The sequence below is a fragment of the Colobus angolensis genome, unplaced genomic scaffold, assembly GCF_000951035.1.
Source record: "Colobus angolensis palliatus isolate OR3802 unplaced genomic scaffold, Cang.pa_1.0 Scaffold148, whole genome shotgun sequence".
In the NCBI taxonomy this organism is placed as follows: domain Eukaryota; kingdom Metazoa; phylum Chordata; class Mammalia; order Primates; family Cercopithecidae; genus Colobus; species Colobus angolensis.
This window is the reverse complement of record NW_012114577.1, coordinates 5,768,193-5,788,724: the sequence shown is the minus strand read 5'-3', so window position 1 is coordinate 5,788,724 and position 20,532 is coordinate 5,768,193. Positions and strand designations below refer to the sequence as shown.

General features: G+C 38.0%; 1 protein-coding gene across 1 annotated transcript in view; it reads right to left on the bottom strand.

Moving 5' to 3' along the window:
• The window catches only part of RYR2 (ryanodine receptor 2 (cardiac)), a 592,347-nt gene that overhangs the window by 209,198 nt on the left and 362,617 nt on the right, over positions 1-20,532 (bottom strand). Inside the window, exons 38-43 of the mRNA XM_011935762.1 lie at positions 18,909-19,135; positions 14,753-15,557; positions 12,151-12,351; positions 5,769-5,874; positions 3,722-3,865; positions 1,168-1,441 (exon numbers count right to left, since the gene is read on the bottom strand). Coding sequence (XP_011791152.1) covers positions 1,168-1,441; positions 3,722-3,865; positions 5,769-5,874; positions 12,151-12,351; positions 14,753-15,557; positions 18,909-19,135 — 1,757 coding nt within the window. The remainder of the gene's footprint in view (positions 1-1,167; positions 1,442-3,721; positions 3,866-5,768; positions 5,875-12,150; positions 12,352-14,752; positions 15,558-18,908; positions 19,136-20,532) is intronic.

The window sequence follows — 20,532 nt, the reverse complement described above, 5'->3', positions numbered from 1 at the left end:
TATTTTATTCATGTAGCAGTCACCTTTATTATCTCCTCGTTAGCCTGATATCTGTGTAACTACATTAGCTTTTTTTTCTGCTAAATATTTGTCTTCTCATCACTGTTTAACATCCTATCTTCCAGAGTTCTACATTTTTATGTTTAGGTATTGTTCCTAATGAATATCATAGAGCTTTACATAATTTTTATCTTTGTTATGATTTTGATTCCATCTTATTTTTTCTTTATTTTTAATTATTTTAAAAAATATTTTCGATATTTAGGGGGTGCAAATGCAGATTTCTTAAATGCATATATTGTGTCATGGAGGAGTCTGGGTCTTTAGTGCAATACAAAAAAAAAAAAGCCTGGGCTTCGGTTGTACCATTACCTGAGTAGTGAACACTACTCAATAGGTAATTTTTCCATCTTATTTTCAAATCCCCAAACTATACAAGCTTATTATTAATGATTGCTTAGATTTATACATGTATAAATCAGTAGTATACTCAATACAACTTATTGCATCCCATTCTTTTTCTCTGAATTCCGTTTTCTTCTCCCTAATGTATATATTAACATGTAGCATAAAAATTTTAGAAGGTCTTCCAATGAGGGTCTGTAAGTAAATATTCTGAAATATCTTTGTTTTATCCTCACTCTTGAATATGGGATATTAACCTTAACCCTCAAATCCACATGAAATGCAAGCTCATGATGCTGAATTCTCAGAAAAGTTGTCCCTCCTACCCCTTCTTTTTCCAAGGCCCAGTAGATAAAGACAAGCTTCCTTATCATTTCCTGCTCATATTTCCCAGTACCCACCTTGGATTTCAATGTGTTTTTTTATTTCTTTTTTCAATGTGTTAAATGCCACATAGACCTATGGATCAATGTGTTTTTATTGTCCTATGCTTTTATATATTATTGTACATTACTATGAGACTTAAAAAAAAAACACTGAAAGATATTGGCTGTGTGCCACACTGTGAAATTAGTCTTGTTTCATCACTGAGCAATTTTCTAACTTGGTTTTTGTTTCTATCTCTAGAGAAACAATTTAGTATAATGATCATATAATCCAGACAATACATTTTTATCAATGCAGCTACTGTATTACTATAGGGATAAAAATTAGAAAGAAAACATTTATAAGACAAAGGGTTGTAGTCGTTAAATAATTTACCCTAATCCACGAATCATAAGCTTCTCTTCTTCTTTGCCCATTCTCACACTCAGCAGGGACCGAATCTGACCAAGGGACGCCAGCAGGTTGATGGTGTCCTCCACGGACACACCATTTATGGTGTAGGTCTTTGGCAGCGCCCGAACAAGGCCCCCAATGCCATCATACTGCCGATGGAGCAACACAAACATGGCCCTCACCAGCTCGGGGTCTTCAATGACAGACTCCTGAGCCCATCGGACCATGGTCTCAGAGATCAGCTGCTGCAGAGTGGCTGCAAAGTCATTATGGATATTTTTTAAAAGAAAAATAAGAGAAGACAAATCAGTTGGACATTTTAAGTTCATATCCTGTACCCCCAAATTGGCATTTCTATTTGTACCAGACTTGAAAAGGCTGTAGATATTCTTTGAAGAAAATAACCTTCATTGGATGATACATATTTCAATACAGATCAGTTACAATCATGCGAGGATAAAACAATATACAAACCTTTCTTTAAAAATCATTCTTACAATTAAATAAGCTATAGTTACATCACTTTTTCAAAATTACTATTGGCAATTCATATGTAATTGAAGGTATGGTAACTAATATAAGGTTTCCTACTACTTTTATTTGTTTTGTTCTATTATTTTCTTCCCAGAAGGCCTGACATCATTTATCCCTATAAAGTTCAGTCATGGACATTCAGAAAGTATCTGTTTATCCAATTGTCTCCTCAGTTGAGTCATCTGCACTAGTGACTACATATAATTATGTTTTCACCTAAAGTTGTATCCATATTTGTCATTTAAAATGTCTTCAAAAGGATTTGATTGTGAATTTATATTAAAGTGAAAAGTTACTACACAGAAAATTACTTTGCAATGTAACATGAAACATAGTCAATTTAAAAGCAATAGAAATGTCCAAATCTTTTCAAATAAATAGCAAAATTACCAAAATTAAGTGGGGTGACCAATTCATGCACGATGAGGCACTTAATCCTAGCATTAATATGCTGACTGGTTTTCAAAATAGGCTGTTTTACTTTCATCTAGAAATTATTTAAGCAAAAACAAAAAGTACCATTTTTAACCAAACACAAAATGCAAATAAAATGCCAATATAATCCCCTATATCTCAAAATCACACTGTCATTTTAATCACTCAAGATTATAAACTTCATAATAATAGAAGGTGATTCATAAGAAATGTTGAACTCTGGCCATGCACAGTGGCTCACGCCTGTAATCCCAGCACTTTGGGAAGCCGAGGTGGGTGGACTGCCTGAGAACAGGAGTTCAACACCAGCCTGGCCAACATGGTAAAACTCAGTCTCTACTAAAAATATAAAAATTAGGTGTCTTAGTGCATGCCTGTAATCCCAGCTACTTAGGAGACTGAGACAGGCAGGCAGAGGTTGCAGTAAGCCGAGAAGGCGCCACTGCACTCCAGCCTGGGTGATGGAGCGAGACTGTATGGAACTCTGATTTTAAAGAAAACTTGACTCAAATTTGTGACTGTGACATTGAAAAATAAATTTAGAAGTAACTGTATGAATAAAGGTTTTCTGTTGTAATTTAGTAAGAAAAAAAAGTGCTGTAAAAGTTTTCATAAGTTTATTTTTTTATTTCACGGAAAGCTATTAAGAAACCATTGCTGCCGGGCGCGGTGGCTCAAGCCTGTAATCCCAGCACTTTGGGAGGCCGAGAAGGGCGGATCACGAGGTCAGGAGATCGAGACCATCCTGGCTAACACGGTGAAACCCCGTCTCTACTAAAAAATACAAAAAACTAGCCGGGCGAGGTGGCGGGCACCTGTAGTCCCAGCTACTCAGGAGGCTGAGGCAGGAGAATGACGTGAACCCGGGAGGCAGAGCTTGCAGTGAGCTGAGATCCGGCCACTGCACTCCAGCCTGGGCCACAGAGCGAGACTCCGTCTCAAAAAAAAAAAAAAAAAAAAAAAAGAAACCATTGCTGCATCTTAAAATCAATGCAGTCTTAGAAGAGAAGTAAAAAGTAGGCTGGCTAGATCCCTCAGACCTACTCAGAGTGCTGTGCCCGAGCAACTCAGAGCCTAAGGGTGCTTGTTTGGTTGTAAGGAGTAGCAGCCATTATTCTTAAATAGGATATGGATCAACCACAAGTGTATAACAGTTTAGGAAGTATTTCAGAACCAAGATACAAAGACAATATCTGTTTAAATTTTAACAAAAAAGTTTAATTTGATGAAATAATATCTGAAAATCAACCTCATATTTAGATATGAAGGCTAAATTACCATACTTCCTTTTAACTTTCTCTTTATAATCTCTGATAAAATACCTAAATTTCTAGTGCTCTATGGAGACTATCCATCCTTATCATGCTGCTACCTCTCAGTCTGTTGCTAGACACATAGTGATGCTGCTGTCTATTTCTGGGAGCTACAGGCATCTACTTAAAAGTCTGATTCTTGGGAGTTGCAAACTCAATTATCTCACTGGCTCATCTAGTATAACATTTGTTTAAAGGATGAGTTAAGTGTTAGCCATTGGGTCATTTTGCCAGTGCCCTCTTAGACTGCTTACAGGACTTTTTGGAGTCACTCTCAACTGGTTTTTCTGCTTGCTTCTTCTTCAGGTATGTCACCTTTTCTACCAGGGATAGCAGACGCCCTCTAATTGTTAAATCACTGTTTCCATCCAGAGACCCATCTTCATCCAGCTCAATTCCTAGTATAAAAAAACAGAGAGTCAGAAAAATATATTTAAATAATACACTTGGGCAAATAATTCTGAGGCCTTGCAATTTCTTTCATGCACAACTTAGAGCAATGTCAAAAACATTAAGTTAAGCAATCTTGACATTAAGTTAAGCAATCTGGCTTACCAGCCCTCATAAATAACATTCAATTGTCAGCCTCTTTTCTTCCTCTTTCTTTTTGTTCTATTCCTGTGGGCTCAGGGCTACCACCCAGAACAAAATATAACACTGAGCAGAGACCAAAAAGACTCTCTTAGGGGCAAAGCTCAATCCTGCTATTCTGGCTGACCCCTGGTCATCTCGGACTTCAGATACTGTCTGCCTAGACTTACAGTCCAGCCCTGCCTAAACCACTCCCCCGGGACTTTAATTCTCCTCTCTTGCCTCCAAAAATTTTAGCAGTATTTTGGTTAGTTGAGAAACAGAGAGAACAGGCATAATTAGGTACCCTAAACCAGGGAATGCTTTATATCTAAAGCAATAATTCTAAAGTTTTAAAGTATCCCTGTATTTCTAGGTATACTAGAAATTTCTAGTAGAAAAAAAAATATATATATATACACACACACATACACACATTTCTATAAGGGATACTTGTAGAAATATATATATATACACACACACACATACACACATTTCTATAAGGGATACTTGTAGAAATATATATACACACACACACACACATATACACACACACATACATATACACACGTAGTATAATTTTCTGGGAGTCATTTAGTAGTACTTCATTCATAAACCAAATTAATATGCAAAGTGGTGTTTTTATTATCTTCATTAAAATAAGATAACCAAAGGTTAAACCAGTGGTATTATTTTTATCTATAACTTTAAAAACAGCTGGTTCATTTTCTTTCATTGAATCATCAGACCTCATCTACACCACTGCATAAAGGAATAAAAACACACACACACATCCAGAATACCTAATCGATTCCATTTTTAAAGTTTTTAGAATAAAAGGAGAGGAGATTTCCCTTAACAGATCTGGATTACTGACACACAACTCAGTGTAGGGTTTCCATAGGCATTCACTAATTTCAAAAGATATAGCCTAAATTTTCCAGAAAGTACTCCCTCAACTGCTTTAAATACAACTGTTTGTGATCAAATTTCTTTCTTAAAAAAGAAAAAAAAAAAAAGCAGTTTCATTGAGGTTACTATAAACAAAACTGTACATGTTTTATCTATGCAACATGAGCTTGGACATATGCGTGGGCTTAGACATATGCATGAGCTTGGACATATGCATGAGCTTGGACATACGCATCCATCTGTGAAACCATCACCACCAGGAACAGACAGAAATCCATCACCTCTAAGTTTCTTAGTGCTTCTTTGTTTTTCTTTTGGGGCGAGGAGTGAGTTTGTTTGTTGTTGTTTTAAGAATACTTAACATGACATCTACTCTCTTAACAGAATTTTAAGTGCACAATACAGTGCTGTGAACTGGAATCACCCTGTTGTGCCGTGGATCTCCAGAATTCATTCATCTTGTATAACTGAAACTTTGTACCCATTGACTAAACCAACCTTAACGTCCCTGCCACAGGCGCCTGGCCACATGTTCCCCTTCCCATTTCCTGCCACTAATGGAAAGAGGAAAAAGAGAGAAAGAATTTTGGTCATATTCTGCTCAGTTTAACTGCCTCTCTGATTTCTCTGTCCCTCAGGACTCCCCTCACAGGGACAGTTCTTTTGCCATTTTGCCATAATAATAAATGTTTTTATATAACCTTCTAACAGGTACTGTGTGTATTCATGAACATATTTGCATGTACGCTTAATTTTGTCTCAGGATATATGGATTAAAAACACACAATTAATAAGAGCTTTTAATTAAAAAGACCTTACCACAATGCGTCATCAAATCTTCATGGAAATCCAATAGTTGGTCACGAATTTCTTCTGGACACGGACATTCACTTTTGTCATCCTTAAAATTGAGAAGCATATTGATCTGAAAGTTTGAAAAACAAGAAAGAGGAAGGAGAAAGAAAAGAAAGGTAAATTTAAGAATGGCACAGCAGGGCTGGCGGAGTGGCTCATGCCGGTAATCCCAGCACTTTGGGAGGCTGAGGCAGGCAGATCACGAGGTCAGGAGTTCGAGACCAGCCTGGCCAACTTGGTGAAAACCCATCTCTACTAAAAACACAAAAATCAGTTGGGTGTGGTGGTGCACCCCTGTAGTCCCAGCTACTTAGGAGGCTGAGGCAGGAGAATTGCTTGAACCTGGGAAGCGGAGGTTGCAGTGAGCCAAGATCATGCCACTACACTCCAGCCTGGGTGACAGAGTGAGACTTTGTCTCAAAAAAAAAAAAAAAAAAAAAAAAGGAATGGCACAGCAACTACCATAAAAGCAAAAATGCTCAAAAATCTCTGATTGTTCATAAATTATTCCTCCACAGGTGTCCATCACACAATCCAACCAGTACTGCAGAATAAATCAAATCATTCATAGTTTAACAAGCTGCAAAATAGTTATATAATCTTTCTTCCTCTTTCTCAATTCCACAATATGTTAGACTCTTGTATACTTTAAGAATTCTTAACTAAGAGATCTAAAGGCTATTTTTAAAAAGTGTTGTATTATGCTTATCCTAAATTTCCATTATTTTCTAGCTAACATCTCTACTTTATAGAACATTTATTGAATATTTAAAAGAATTCTTTTTGAGAATAACATAGATACAAAGAAGGAAAAATATAACTGAAAAGTAACATTGGTTTGAGTATCCCTTATCTGAAATGCTTGGGCCCAGAAGTGTTTCAGATATAGGATTTTTTTTTTTTTTTTCAGAGTTTGGAATACAGTCATCCTTTAGAATCCATAGAGAATTGGTTCCAGGACCCTCCATAGAGACAAAAAGCCACAGATGATCAAGTCTCTTATATGAAATGGCACAGAAACTGTATATAACCTATGTATACCTTCTCATATATTTTAAATCATCTCTAAATTACTTATAATACCTAATACAGTGCTGACACATCATTTCATTTAAGTGGATGAGACATAGAACTGGGTGTACAGTAAATCCAAGTTTTGTGTTTTGGAACTTTGTGGAATTTTTTTGGAATATTTTCAATATACAGTTGGTTGAATCCATAGATGCAGAACCCACAGATAGAGAGGACCAGTTCCATTTGCATACAAATGAGATATTTTGAGGATAGAACCCAAGTCTAAAAATGAAATTCACCTGTGTTTCATACACACCTTACACACATAGCCTGAAGGAAATTTTATAAAATATTTTAAATAATTTTGTGCAATAAATAAACTTTGTACTAAGTATTTACATGTGGAATTTTCCACTTGTGGTATCATGTCAGTGCTCCAAATGTTTTGAATTTTGGAGTATTCTGGGTTTTGAATTTTCATATTAGGTAAGGTTAATCTTTATAAGGGATAACTACGCTGCTGCTAACATTAATGGTTCAGTTAAACTGTGGGAAACTTTCTTCCATTTATGTTTGAACAATAATATTAAATTTATAAATTCGGAGAAAAAAGATGCTTTCCCATAATTTTTCTTTAAGAAACTATTTTAGATTTTCTTTTTGGCATTTATGTGATTTTTTTCCCTAAACGTTTATTTTGATATAATTATAGATTTATAGGTTATTGTAAGAAATAATACAGAGAGACTTCAAGTACCCTTTATGCAGTTTCCCCAATGGTAACACTCTGCAAAACTGTAGTACAATATCATAACCAGGATAGCAACTTTAGTGCAGTCAAAATAGAGGATAATTCCTTTATCTCAAAGATCCCTCCTGTTACCCTTTCATGACCACACCCATATCCCTCTGTCTGCCCCTCATCCTCAAGTTGTGGCAACCACAAATTTGTTTTCCATCTCTTTAGTTTTGTCATTGCCAGAATGTCACATAAATGGAATCATATAGTGTGTATGCGTGTATTCCCATATGATCCTTTAAAAATATGTATTTAATTGGCAAATATTAATTGTATGTATTTTTGGGGTACCATGTGATGTTTCAATACATGTATACATTGTAGAAAGATTAAATCGAGATAATTAACATATTCATCACCTCATTTACTTATCGTTATTTCAAAGGTGAGAAGAAAAAAATCCCATATGATCACTTGATGTCAGCAGGGTGTGCCATGGTAAGTGGTTTCATTCCTGGTATGGGTAATTTGTATCTTCTCTTTTTTTCTTTGTCAGTTTTTTTACAGGTTTGTCAATTTTATTGTTATTTTTTAAATAACCAGCTTTTGGATCCATTTTTTCTATTATCCTGTTTTCAGCTTCATTACTTTCTGTTATTATCTACATTAGTGACTTCTGTCTGCTTGCTTTAGGTTTATTTTACTCATTGTTTTCAAAATTCTTGAAGTGGCAGGTTAGATTATTGATCTGAGTGGTTTCCACTTTCTAAATGTAAGCACTGAGTGCTATAAATTTCCCTCTTGGCCTTGCTTTAGCTGTGGCACAAATTTTCAAATGTGATGTGTCCAATTTCTTTCAGCTTAATGAATCTTCACATTTCTCCCAAGACTTCCTCCTCAAACCACAGATTATTTAGAAGTGGGTCGTTTAGTATCTCTAAGACCTTGGAGATTTTCCAGTTACCCTTCTGTCACTGATTTCTAATTTGATTACAATGTGATTAAAAAAATGTGTATGATTTCAACATTTAAAAATTTCTTGAGGTTATTTCATGGCCCAGGATATGTTCCATCTTAGCAAGTGTTTTACGGACACTTGAAAAGAGTGTGTACTTTGTTCTTGGGTGGAGTAGTCTACAAATCTTGATAGATCTATTATTTGATAATAGTGTGGAGTTTTCCCGTATCATAGCTGATTTTTCTGTTTAGCTGTTCTATCAGCTGAGAGAGGAGTCTTGAAGTCTGCAATGATAACTTTGGATTTGTCTATTTCTTCTTACAGTTCTATCAGTTTGGCCTTCACATATTTTGCTCTATTGCTTAATTCATATGTATTTATCTTCTTGGTGGATTGACCATTGTGTATTATCCTTGTCTCTTAGTAATTTTCTGGGCTCTAAAGACTACTTTATGTGACATAGCTACTCCTGCTTTATTTTGATTAATATTTTAATAATACATATTCCTTTAACTTTTCCCTTTTAATCTGTATACATTATTACATTTGAAGTGAGTTTCTCATAGCAAGTATATAGTTGGATTGAGTTTTTTAAATTCACTCTGCCAATTTCTTTTAATTGGTATATTTAGATTATTTGTATTTGTGTAATTATTGATATGCTATGACTTCAGTCTGTCATTTCACCTGTGGTTTTGTTTGTTCTCTCTGATTTTTACTGACTTGCTATGTATTACCTGAACAATATTTAGGATCCCATTTTGATTTATCTGTAGTACTTCTCAGGGTATCCCTTTGTACAGCTTTTCTAGTGCTTGCTCTGTGTATTACTTTATATACATACCTAACATACAGTCTACTGGTATTGACGGTGTACCAGATGGTATAATGTTGACACCAGTAGACTTCAGTTTGAGTGAAGGATAGAAACCTTATCTCCCTTTATGTTCCTTTATTCTCCTCTGTTTATAATTTTTAAATATTCCTTATATATGTATTTAGAAACACATCAGTTTTACGATTTTTGCTTCAACCATCAAACATAAATTAGAAAACTCCAGAGGAGAAGAAAATGCACTGTATTTACCATATTATAACATTTCCCAGTGTTCTTTCTTCCTTTCTGAATTTTCCAAATTTCCTTCATTTTTCATTTTCCTTATATTTAAAAAATTCCTTTAGCATTCTTTTAGTGTAGGTCTGCTGTAGTCAAATTCTTACAACTTCCTGTCGTTTGAGAACATCTTTATTTCCCCTTCGTTCCTTAAGAGTATTTTCTAGGTACACAGAACTCTGAGGTGATAGTCTCTTCTTTCAGCATTTGAAAATTGTTGTGCCACTTCCTTCTGCCCTCCATACTTTCAGTGAGAAATCTGCTGTCACTCAAATTGTTTTTCCCTCTGTAGGTAGTGTCATTTCTTTAAAGACTCTGTCTTTAATTTTTTCAGAAATTTGACTATGATGTGTCTCGGTAGAGATTTATGTTTATCCTATATGGAATTTACTCATCTTCTTGAATCTCTCACTTTATATCTTTTACTGAACTTGAAACGTTTTCAGCCATTACTTTCTTCAGCTTTTTTCAGTTCACCCTCTTTCTCCTATCCTCTGAGACTCCAACATCACAAATGTTAGATCTTTTGTTATATTCATCTTTTCTTCAGATGGAATAGTTGATATCACCCTCTCTTCAGTTCACTGATGGTTTCTTCTTCTACCTTCATTCTGCTTTTAAGCCCATTCATTGACTTTTAAAATTTCAGTGATTACATTTTTCAGGTTTAAAATTTCCATTTGGTTCTTTGTTACATATTTTGTTTCTCTGCTGCTGAGGCTATTTTTTTTTTTTTTCCATTTTGAAGGAATTACAGGGTGACTGCTTTCAAAACTTCATCAGATAATTTTAACATCTTTGTTGTCTCAGTGTTGGTGTTTATTGATTGGTTTTTTCACTCAAGTTTTTCTTGGTTCTTCACACACATGATTTTTAATTGAAATCTCTCAACATTTTGAGGATTATGCGAGGAGCTCTGGGTCTTATTTATAACTCTGTTTTACCTGGCTTCCTCTGATCCCATCCAGCAGGAGAAGGGCTTAGGGTACCTTATTGCTGCCAGGTGGGAGGGGAAGTCCATTTTCCCACTCAGCCTCCTTGGACATCTGGAGGAGGGAAGGGAGCCTGTTACTGGTGGGAGGGGTAAAAAGTTCTGCTTCCTCACTAGACCTGTACTGATGTGACCCTTGCTAGAAAGGGTAAGAGTATCTTGTTACATCTCCTTCCGTAACCTCTACTGATACTTTGGAAGAAATGGGCCTTGTTACTACTCAGTGGGGATAAAGTCCCAGCTGTGTCCTCCACTGGGACACCCTGTTACAGCCCAGTGAGAGTGGAAGTCAAGGTTCCCCACTCGGCCTGTGCCCAGTGTGGGTGGGGAACAGTTTTCTCTGTGGTTTTTGGCTGCAGTAGTGCAGTTATTATCTAACACATTTCTGTCTTGCTAAGCTGCCCCTTTCCTGATCCTTTGTCTACAGAGAGGAGGCTTTTGTTGCAGCTTTTCTTGTCTATGCCCGTTGGCATTTCCTGGTTGCCGGCTTCTTTAGCTTCAAGTCTGGGATAGATGAGGCAAAAAGAAAACCCAAGGAACTCACCACCACGTTGTTCCTTGGGTCCTGAGTTCTGTAGTCAACCTTCCTTCATCTATCTTTCAGAGTCTTCTTATGTTGTCTTCTTTGTAATGTCCAAGGTTTTAGTTGTACTTAAAAGGAAGAATCGGGAAAAGCACATGTACTCCATCCTTCCAGAAGCAGAAGTTTCCCAACAATAGTTTAACAGAGTTAATCTGGAAGAGGCTGGACCTGTTCTCTGCTCCATAAATGCTATTTATAACAATTAAGAAAATTCCACAGCCCTTCCTCAAAGAAATTACATTCTGGTGAGAAAAAAACATTCCGTAATTAGTCCCTATAAACACTTTCATTCTGAGCTACCCCTAGAGAAGAAAATGGTAAGGGTAAGAAATCAAAAAAGACATCTGTGAATTACATTGTTTAACCACCATCCCTACACCTTGGTAACTTCCCACACTCTGAGGCCCACCCTGAGGCAGATTCCAGAAAATTCACATCCTCAAACTAGCCCATTCTCTGATTCAGGCAGGTGCCCTTGGTTCTGTTGTACCCTCAGGAGGCCTGACTTTGGAGGTAAGCAATGAGAGGAAGAACCACAAACAGGTCATCAGTCTTCCGGAAAGCAAGGTGGAAGAGACATGTGTTTCTTCTATGGAAAGCCTCTAGCATTGAGTCCTAGGAATCAAAAATTCCTATGAGTGGAAGATGATGAAGACCCATTTGTAGTTGAAATTTGCTCCTATTTGAAGAACTTCAGACTCTGGCATATCTTGGCCTTTTCAAAGAGTCCGTGATATACCTGATATCTTCTAATAAGTCCCTCTTTTGTTTAAACTAACCAAAGAAATTTTTTGGTGAAACTAAGAATACTAACTAAATCAACTTGATAAGTTTAAACAGAACAAGGAAAACAAGACATGTGACTTATGATACAATTTTGAAAGGCACAGATCCTGAATGACTAAAAGCCAAAATAAATACAAAGAATTTTCATTTAATTTCTGTACCTGTTCTTGAGGTGGCGATCTAAATTCCTTTGTTTTCCTGGCTGTGAGTGCAGCTGACATGTTTAAGGCTTGCATAACTTCGTTGTATCGGAAACGTTGATTGTCTTGGAGCTTAGCTACAAAATCATCTGAAAAGGCTACAATGGCTTCTATCCGGTGCCGGACCTGGCAGTCACAGAGGTATTGAAGCAGTAGGCACATCTAAGAAGACCATCAAAAAGACATCAAATTTAATTTCTAAATCCTTTAATAATGTGTATCAAATCATGATCTGTGGTAAACATCCTTAGTTACTTACTCTTCTCTCTTAGAAACGGAATCATGATTTTGTATAGGCAGCAATGTGCTTGGTCCCAGGAGATGAAACATAATTTATCTAAGCAAAAATGGCAAATAAATGTCCCTTTAGTGGACGCTAATTGATATGGTCTGGTTATTTCTCCACCAAAATCTCATCTTGAGTTGTAATAACCCCACATGTCAAGGGCGGGGCTGGGTGGATATAACTGAATCATAAGGGTGTCTTCCCCCATGCTTGTTGTAGTGAATAAGTCTCACAAGATCTGATGGTTGTATAAATGGGAGTTCCCCTGCACATGCTCTCTTGCCTGCCGCCATGTAAGATGTGACTTCGCTCCTCATTTGCCTTTTGCCATGACTGTGAGGCCTCCCCAGCAATGTGAAACTGGGATTCAACTAAACCTTTTCCCTTTATAAATTACTCAGTCTCAGGTATATCTTTATTAACAGTGTGAGAATGGACTAATACACTTACCCTCCCAACCTCCCTTTCAGCCACAGGTGCAATGGCCAATGAAATATATAAGGGAAACTTTGCTAAGGGTCTTCTGGGAAAGATATTCCATCAGTGACAAGAGACTAGAATTCCCTTCTTTCAAAATGGGTGTAACTGGGTGATGACATGATTACTGCAGAAAGAATAAGGTGAGCATTTTAGGAAGAAAACCACAGGCTGAGGATCACAGAGCAGAAAGATGTTAAGATCTGGGTTACGGATGACATCATTGAGCTGCTGTACCAATTCCAGAAATCGAAACTTAAGACAATTAAGTGGTGAATGCTCATTCATTCAGTGATTAGCTGGGTCTTTCTCCTACTGAAAACCAAAAGGATTTATAACTCAGTGAGTATGTTGGTAGAAACATTTCTAAAAGAGAACGCTCTGGCAAATTTTTAAAAAACTATACACTCGATACTTATTGTGATATAAATACATGACAGTGTCAAAGAGGACCTTAAAACCCTCTGTGTCACCATCTGCAATATAACCATTTCTCTCAATGCTGTCTCTGAAGTAGTCACAGTGTCCATCCCCTTTTCTCCATCTCCTTTGCCCCACCCTCCTCTGAGCATGGTCTCCTAGAGTTTGGACCAGCGTGAAAGCCTTCTGACTAACCAGATACTAGATCACACTCTCTTTCCTCCCTCCAGTAGCCACACTGGCCTTTTCCTGCCTCAGGACCTTTGCTGGGCTATTTGTTTTGCATGGAAAGCACCTAGAACACCCTGCCCCGTTCCTTTTCCTTGTAACTGCTGAGCACAACTCTTAAATCTGAACTCAGCTTAAAAGTCACAATCTCTGAGGGGTCTTCCCCCTTATCTTTCTAACAGTAATCCAGTCTAAATGTTCTTTCTTTTAGTAATCCATTCTTTGCCTTCGAAGTATTTAATGCAATTAGCAATAAGATTTTTTAATGCATAAATGAGTATATATTTCCTTAGAGGCTGTGAGCTTTCGAAAGGCAGGGTTCACTTGTGTTTCCCCCAAGCGCATACCCAGAGTAAGGCTTCAGTCAATGCTGACTAAAGGAACGAGAAGCAAAAAAGCAGGTCAGCGATGCAAGCATCAAATTGACTTTAATAAACAGAGGAGACATTAATAAAGGACCTTTTAGACATCTTGATGAGCATCAAGACAGCCAATGTGTCTGATTCCTTAAACACATACTAAGGTGGCTGGGTGCAGCGGATTACACTTGTAATCCTAGCACTTTGGGAGGATGAGGAGGGAGGATCACTTGACACCAGCCTGGGCAACATAACGAGAATTCATTTTGACTAAAAATTAAAAAAAATTAACTGGGCATGGTGGCATGCCTACGGTCCCAGCTGCTGCAGAAGCTGAGGCGAGAGGATGGCTCGAGCCCAGGAGATCTAGGCTGCAGTTAGCTATGACTGCACCACCACCACTGCACTCCAACGTGGGTGACTGAGACCCTGTCTCAAAATACCAAAACAAAAACATACGAGGGGAAAGTAAAACCTTGCTATGTGACAATGGGTGCATCTACTGGTAAACGAGCATTCTAAGGTTGGTAAGAGTGGAAATAGGGGTAGAAAGGGGTATTTGATGGCTTGTATTTCAGGTATTCCAATGTAATGAAGGTAAAACATGTATGAAACAAGAGGAGATGGCTAATGAATAAGGCGGAGAAGAATAGGAAGTTAATTTTATGAAGAACTACCATTACACAGGAATGCAAAAAAATAAACACACATACACAGAAAGAAACAAAGGCATGTTCCAATACCTTAATGCTTAGTCATTCTGAAATTCACCCAAATCTCTTGTTCTGATTACCTGCAATTTAACTGGCTCTGGCAGTTTCATTTGGAGCAGGCCTTCCTTGGGCCGCTTGCCCCCCTTGGCTTCTTCCTCACCAGCTCCTTGCAGCTTTGCATCATCCACACTGAGCTCTTTCTCCAGCGTATCACTCTCCTCCTCTGGAGTGGCAGCTTCTTTAAACACACTGGGTTCGATCAACTGCAAGATGTGCTTCAAGTCCTCGTTGTGGAAGATGCCCATGATTAGCAGGGTATAGAAAAGCTTGATGAGAGGCACAAAGAGGAATTCAGTAGTCCCTCCAACTGGGTCCCGGGCATGAAGACTGCCCTCTTTAACAGCTTCCGTCAGCATCTGTATGGTCTTGGCCTTGAGGATGTCCAGTGGGAACTCTGGACTGTACTGGTAACATTCATTACTAATGCTTACAAAACTGGGGGAGGAAAACTGCATCCGTGGCCTGAGGGAGGTGCTGAGGCCAATCCCTGGAAGGCCATGCTTTTTGTTCTCATCAGGGAACAGGGTGATGCTCTTCGTCTCCTCTGTCATGGGGACAATGTACTCATTGTTCATCATGAGCCTGGCAGTGGCATAGGAGCTCAGGTGGATGTCGATCAGCAGGTCATAGTAGCCAGCACGCAGCAAACCAGGCATGTACTTGTTCTCAATGGCGTAGAGGAGCTGAGGTTCATCCACGTGGCTGCACAGGGCGTGGGCCACCCGGTGGTTCCCAAGAGCACAGACGGCTGAGTAGAGCCGCAGAGTGTGATAGTGAAATTTCAGCAACTCCTCCTGCTCTGTCAACTCTAAGATGTCAACAGATCTGCAGAAGAGAGGAGAGTGATAGTAAGATTCGAAATGAATGATTTTTGAAAATCTGAATCAGAGGAGAAATCAGTATACATTGTAAATGTAAAGGCAAAAAGTTATGGGAATAGACAGTGCAGGTTGAACATCTCTAATGTGAAATGCTTGGGACCAGAAGTGTTTGGATTTGGGATTTGATTCAGACTTTGGAATGTTTGCATTATACTTACCGGTTAAGCATCCTGAATCTGAAAGTCTGAAATGTGAAATACTCCATTTCCTTTGAGCATTATGTTGGTGCTCAAAATGTTTCAGATTTTGGAGCATTTCGAATTTTAGATTTTGGGATTTGGGACACCCAACCTATGTCTTCTTTTAATTTTCTATGACATGTTTAATGGCTGCATAGTACTTTTAATCATTTCTAGATGTTTTACAGATTTTCTTTAACATGGAATTTGACACTTTTCTAGCACCTCCTTCCTCTTCCATTGTATCAAGGATCTGCTGCAGTGAGCCAGATCGCGCCACTGCACTCCAGCCTGGGCAACAGGGCGAGACTCCACCTCAAAACAATAAATAAATAAACAAACAACAAAAAAGTCTCTAGCAGAGAAATTTCTTTCATATGTCATTGTCATTCAATTGTTCATCAAATATCACTGAGTGCCCACTATGTATTAGCACTGTACACTGATGATACAATGGTGAATAATACAGACATGATTTCTGTCCCCGGGAGCTTATATCCAATTGAGGGAGTAAACCACCCCCGCTGACCAAAATGGAGCAAATTAAATGATCAGCTGCGACATGTGTTAAGGAGAAACAAAGTACACACTGGCATACATCTACCGCCATAGCAACCTTTAAAATATTCATGATTTGTCGTGTTATTGGGGCATCAGATTCTTCTCAACCACGCTAGTTAAGACTTCCTTTTTTGGAATTTGGATTTTGAAACTCACCATATTTTTCTGCGGCTGCTAGAAAGAATGAAATTAATGTGGGCCTCGACTCTACCAACCGGTGTGGTATAAATGACTGTGAGTCGCTCTTAGCCTCAGTTTTATTTTCCTATCCATATATTTTCTACGGCCTGATGCCCGTGACACATTTTTATACATTCCTGTTGCATATGATTTGGAAAACTGCCTCAAGTCCTTTATGATCTTTAGTGAAAGTTTAAATTATCCATTCACATACCTATACATCTATCATAGGCAATTAATATAAATGATAAACTACTGAGACAAGGTGTTATGTTGGTTTTCGATGATAGCATGCCAAAATGTTAAATCACAATGTTAAAGTTCCATGCTCAGTAGAGACACAACGTTTTCCTTCACAAACAAGAATTCCTTCCCAATGTTATATTTGTTTTGGTTGTTCAGTATTTTCTTAAAAAACATCATCAGATGAAAAATTATGATAAAATTATTCTCACAAAAAAAGAATAAAATGGCCGGGCGCGGTGGCTCAAGCCTGTAATCCCAGCACTTTGGGAGGCCGAGACGGGCGGATCACGAGGTCAGGAGATCGAGACCATCCTGGCTAATACGGTGAAACCCCGTCTCTACTAAAAAGTACAAAAAAAACTAGCCGGGCGACGTGGCGGGCGCCTGTAGTCCCAGCTACTTGGGAGGCTGAGGCAGGAGAATGGCGTGAACCCGGGAGGTGGAGCTTGCAGTGAGCTGAGATCCGGCCACTGCACTCCAGCCTGGGTGGCAGAGCGAGACTCCGTCTCAAAAAAAAAAAAAAAAAAAAAGAATAAAATTAAAATCAAACTGAACCATCTCAAGAGTACATTATGAAAGATATCTAATTATTTTATGTAAAAATATGTAAATACATATTTAATACATAAAAAGAATTAACTAGCCAGATTAATGTTTCTTTGTTTTTCTTTTGTTTTAAAACATCTTTGATAAGCTGTAATTTACATGCTATACAATTTACCTACTTAAAATACATAATTTAATAGTTTTTGTATATTGATGGAGTTGCGTAACGATAACTATAAATTGAGTTTAGAACATTTTTATCCCCCCAGAAGGAATTTAGTACCCATTAGCAGTCCTGTTCTGCTCCTAGCCCTAGGTAACCACTAATCTACTTTCTGTTTCTAAAGATTTGCCTATTAAGGACTTTTCAATTACATAAAATCCCACACGAGTAGTATTCTTTCACTTAATATGCTTTCGTGACTGGTTTCTTTCACTTAATATAATGTCTTCAAAGTTCTTGCATTTTGTAGCGTGTATCAGTACTTCAATCATTTTTACTGCCAAATAATACTATATGGATATATCACATTTTGTTTATCGATTCATAAGTTGGTATACATTTGGGGTTCCTTTTACTATTATTCATAATGCTTCTATGACTATTCATGCACAAATTTTTGTGTGGACATATTTTAATTTCTCTTGGATATATATGAGGAGTAGAAATGCTAAATCACATGGTAATGCTATAATTTTATTTTTTGAGGAACTGAAAAACTGTTTTACGAAGCATAGGTTAAATTTTAAAGATATTAAAATCAAAAATGCCAAGAACATCTAAAGATATAAAAATGGACCTGGCTTCAATAATTATTTTCAGATTAAAGACTTAAAACATACAAATACGATTGTGCATTACTTTCATGACATGTTTTTACTCAGTTTGTGACTGAACATTTCAATGGCATTTTAGGGGGGAAATCTTGGCCCAAAACTTAGAAATTCAGCTCCTTATTGATAAGAAGTACTGCTTAAATGAAATTTCTGCAATTTAATTGGCTATCACATGGAAAAACAGAAAATCATAAACAAAGCTATCTTTGAGTATTTATTGTACTTTATGTTACTATTATTACTGCCTAGAATGCATACAAACTTGTTTCCAAGGCACTCACAGTATTTCCCCAATTTTCTTTCATTAATATCTCTTGGGATCAGTTTTTTACATCTATAAAATGAAGGGTTGAACATAGGAATCATAAGGGATTCCTATGATTCCATCTCTATTATCTCATAATTCTCTACTACAGTACTCTACTAAGTCATAAGTTGGGTTGCAGTTGCACTTGTCTGAATTTTTATTTGCTGTTGTCTGGTAAGTAACACAAGAGTGAATGAAGAAACCATCATGTGGCACCTTCAACTGCAGAATAATTTTTTTCAGTAACAAAGTGGTTGAGAAATAAACGTAAACTTGGAATACGCAGAATAATGACTCCATTGCCAAAAGACTTGAGACGTTCATAAATTTCATTTTGTTTCTTTAGAACCACCCCCGCCCCGCACCACTACCAGAAGCCCCGGGCAGCAGGCTAATCCCAAGCGTCCCAATCAGAATGTCACGGATTCATGGGGCTGACCTGTTTTCCTCAGGGATATGAAGTGACATGAACTGCAGAGGATCCAAACACTGCACCAACCAGCCTTGGCGTTCACTTATTCGAGACACATCTACCTTCAAAAACTGGTTGGGCATTCTGCTCCATAGGACGTGTGACAGGAACTGCACGTGGAGGCGCGGGGGGCACTGCGGCACGGGGTTCTTGTGCTCACTCTTGAATAATCCCGCCGAGAGAGGCATCACATTCTAGGGGATGAGGAGGCAGAAAAGGAATGAATTTAGAGCATCGTTGGGGTTCACAAAGCAATGACTAGAATTCTGCACAGGACAGAGACAGGAAAAGTAAGATAACCCTATGAGTCAGGCAAAGTCAACACAAGAAATCACAGAAATTGGGTTGAAAAGTTTCTGAAAGGACAAACCAGGACATACACTGTGAGAGAAAATACCTATACCTTCAGGGCAGTCAAACAGGTTTCGGGATGTAGCTTTCCCATACGCTGAACGGCACAGAGAGAAGGCCAAGCACAACCAAGCACACCCATATATCCTTTATATTTCTTTACCAGGCTGGGACCTCAGGGAAAGCTGGCAAGTCTTTAGGGACTTTCAGGGCCAAACCCCCTGAATGACAGATAGGTCACATCCCCCTGACTCTCTCTCTCAATATCTGTGCTCTGTCACTCAACTTGTCCTTCAAACACTTCCTCTAGCCAGAAGTATTCCAGATAAAGCTCAACAGATAAACCTGACTACCAACTAAGAAAACAGAATATGATAGGCATTAACAAACATATTTATTTCTCCTCCACCTCCAATGTCATCGTCAGCCATCCTTAATTCCATCCGTCGGGTGTCAAAGAAAGAGAGTTCTCTACTTTGCCAAAAGCTTCTTCATTTATCTATGATCTTGACAACAACGATGCCTGCCTCTTATGGGATTTTATCTCATATTTCTGCATTACCTTCTATGTCTCCTTCTCCTCTAGAGCCCCCTCAATTGCATGCTCTAGACTGTTTCATTCTCATACTGCTTTCCTATTGCCCTCTAACAATAATGGGGGGAAATGTCAAGTACTGGTTTAAATACTGATGATACATTAATGAATAAAACTAATCAAACCCCTGCCCTCAAATAGTTTCCAACTTTCTCACTAAAAGTATGAAATAAAATTAATAAGTAAATTAAATGAATTAAATGGTATTTTAGAAGAGATGTCATAGGGCTGGGAGTTTGGGGAACAGAAAGCCAGAATAAATGAACCAGAATGCAGGGCAGCAATTTTAAACGGGGTTGTCAGAAAGGGTGTCATTGAGAAAGTGACATTTAAAGAAAGACTGGACTTGGCACAGTGGCTCATGCCTGTAATCCCAGCACTTTGGGAGGCCTAGGGAGGTGGATCATTTGAGGTCAGGAGTCCAAGACCAACCTGGCCCACATGGTGAAACCCTGCCTCTGCTAAAAATACAAAAATTCACCTGTAAAAAATATAAAAATGGTGGCGTGTTCCTGTAGTCCCAGCTACTCAGGAGGCTGAGGTGGGAGAATTGCTTGAACCTGAGAGGCGGAGGTTGCAGTGAGCTGACATTGTCACTGCACTCCAGCCAGGGTGACAAGTGAGACTGTGTCAGAAAGAAAGAAA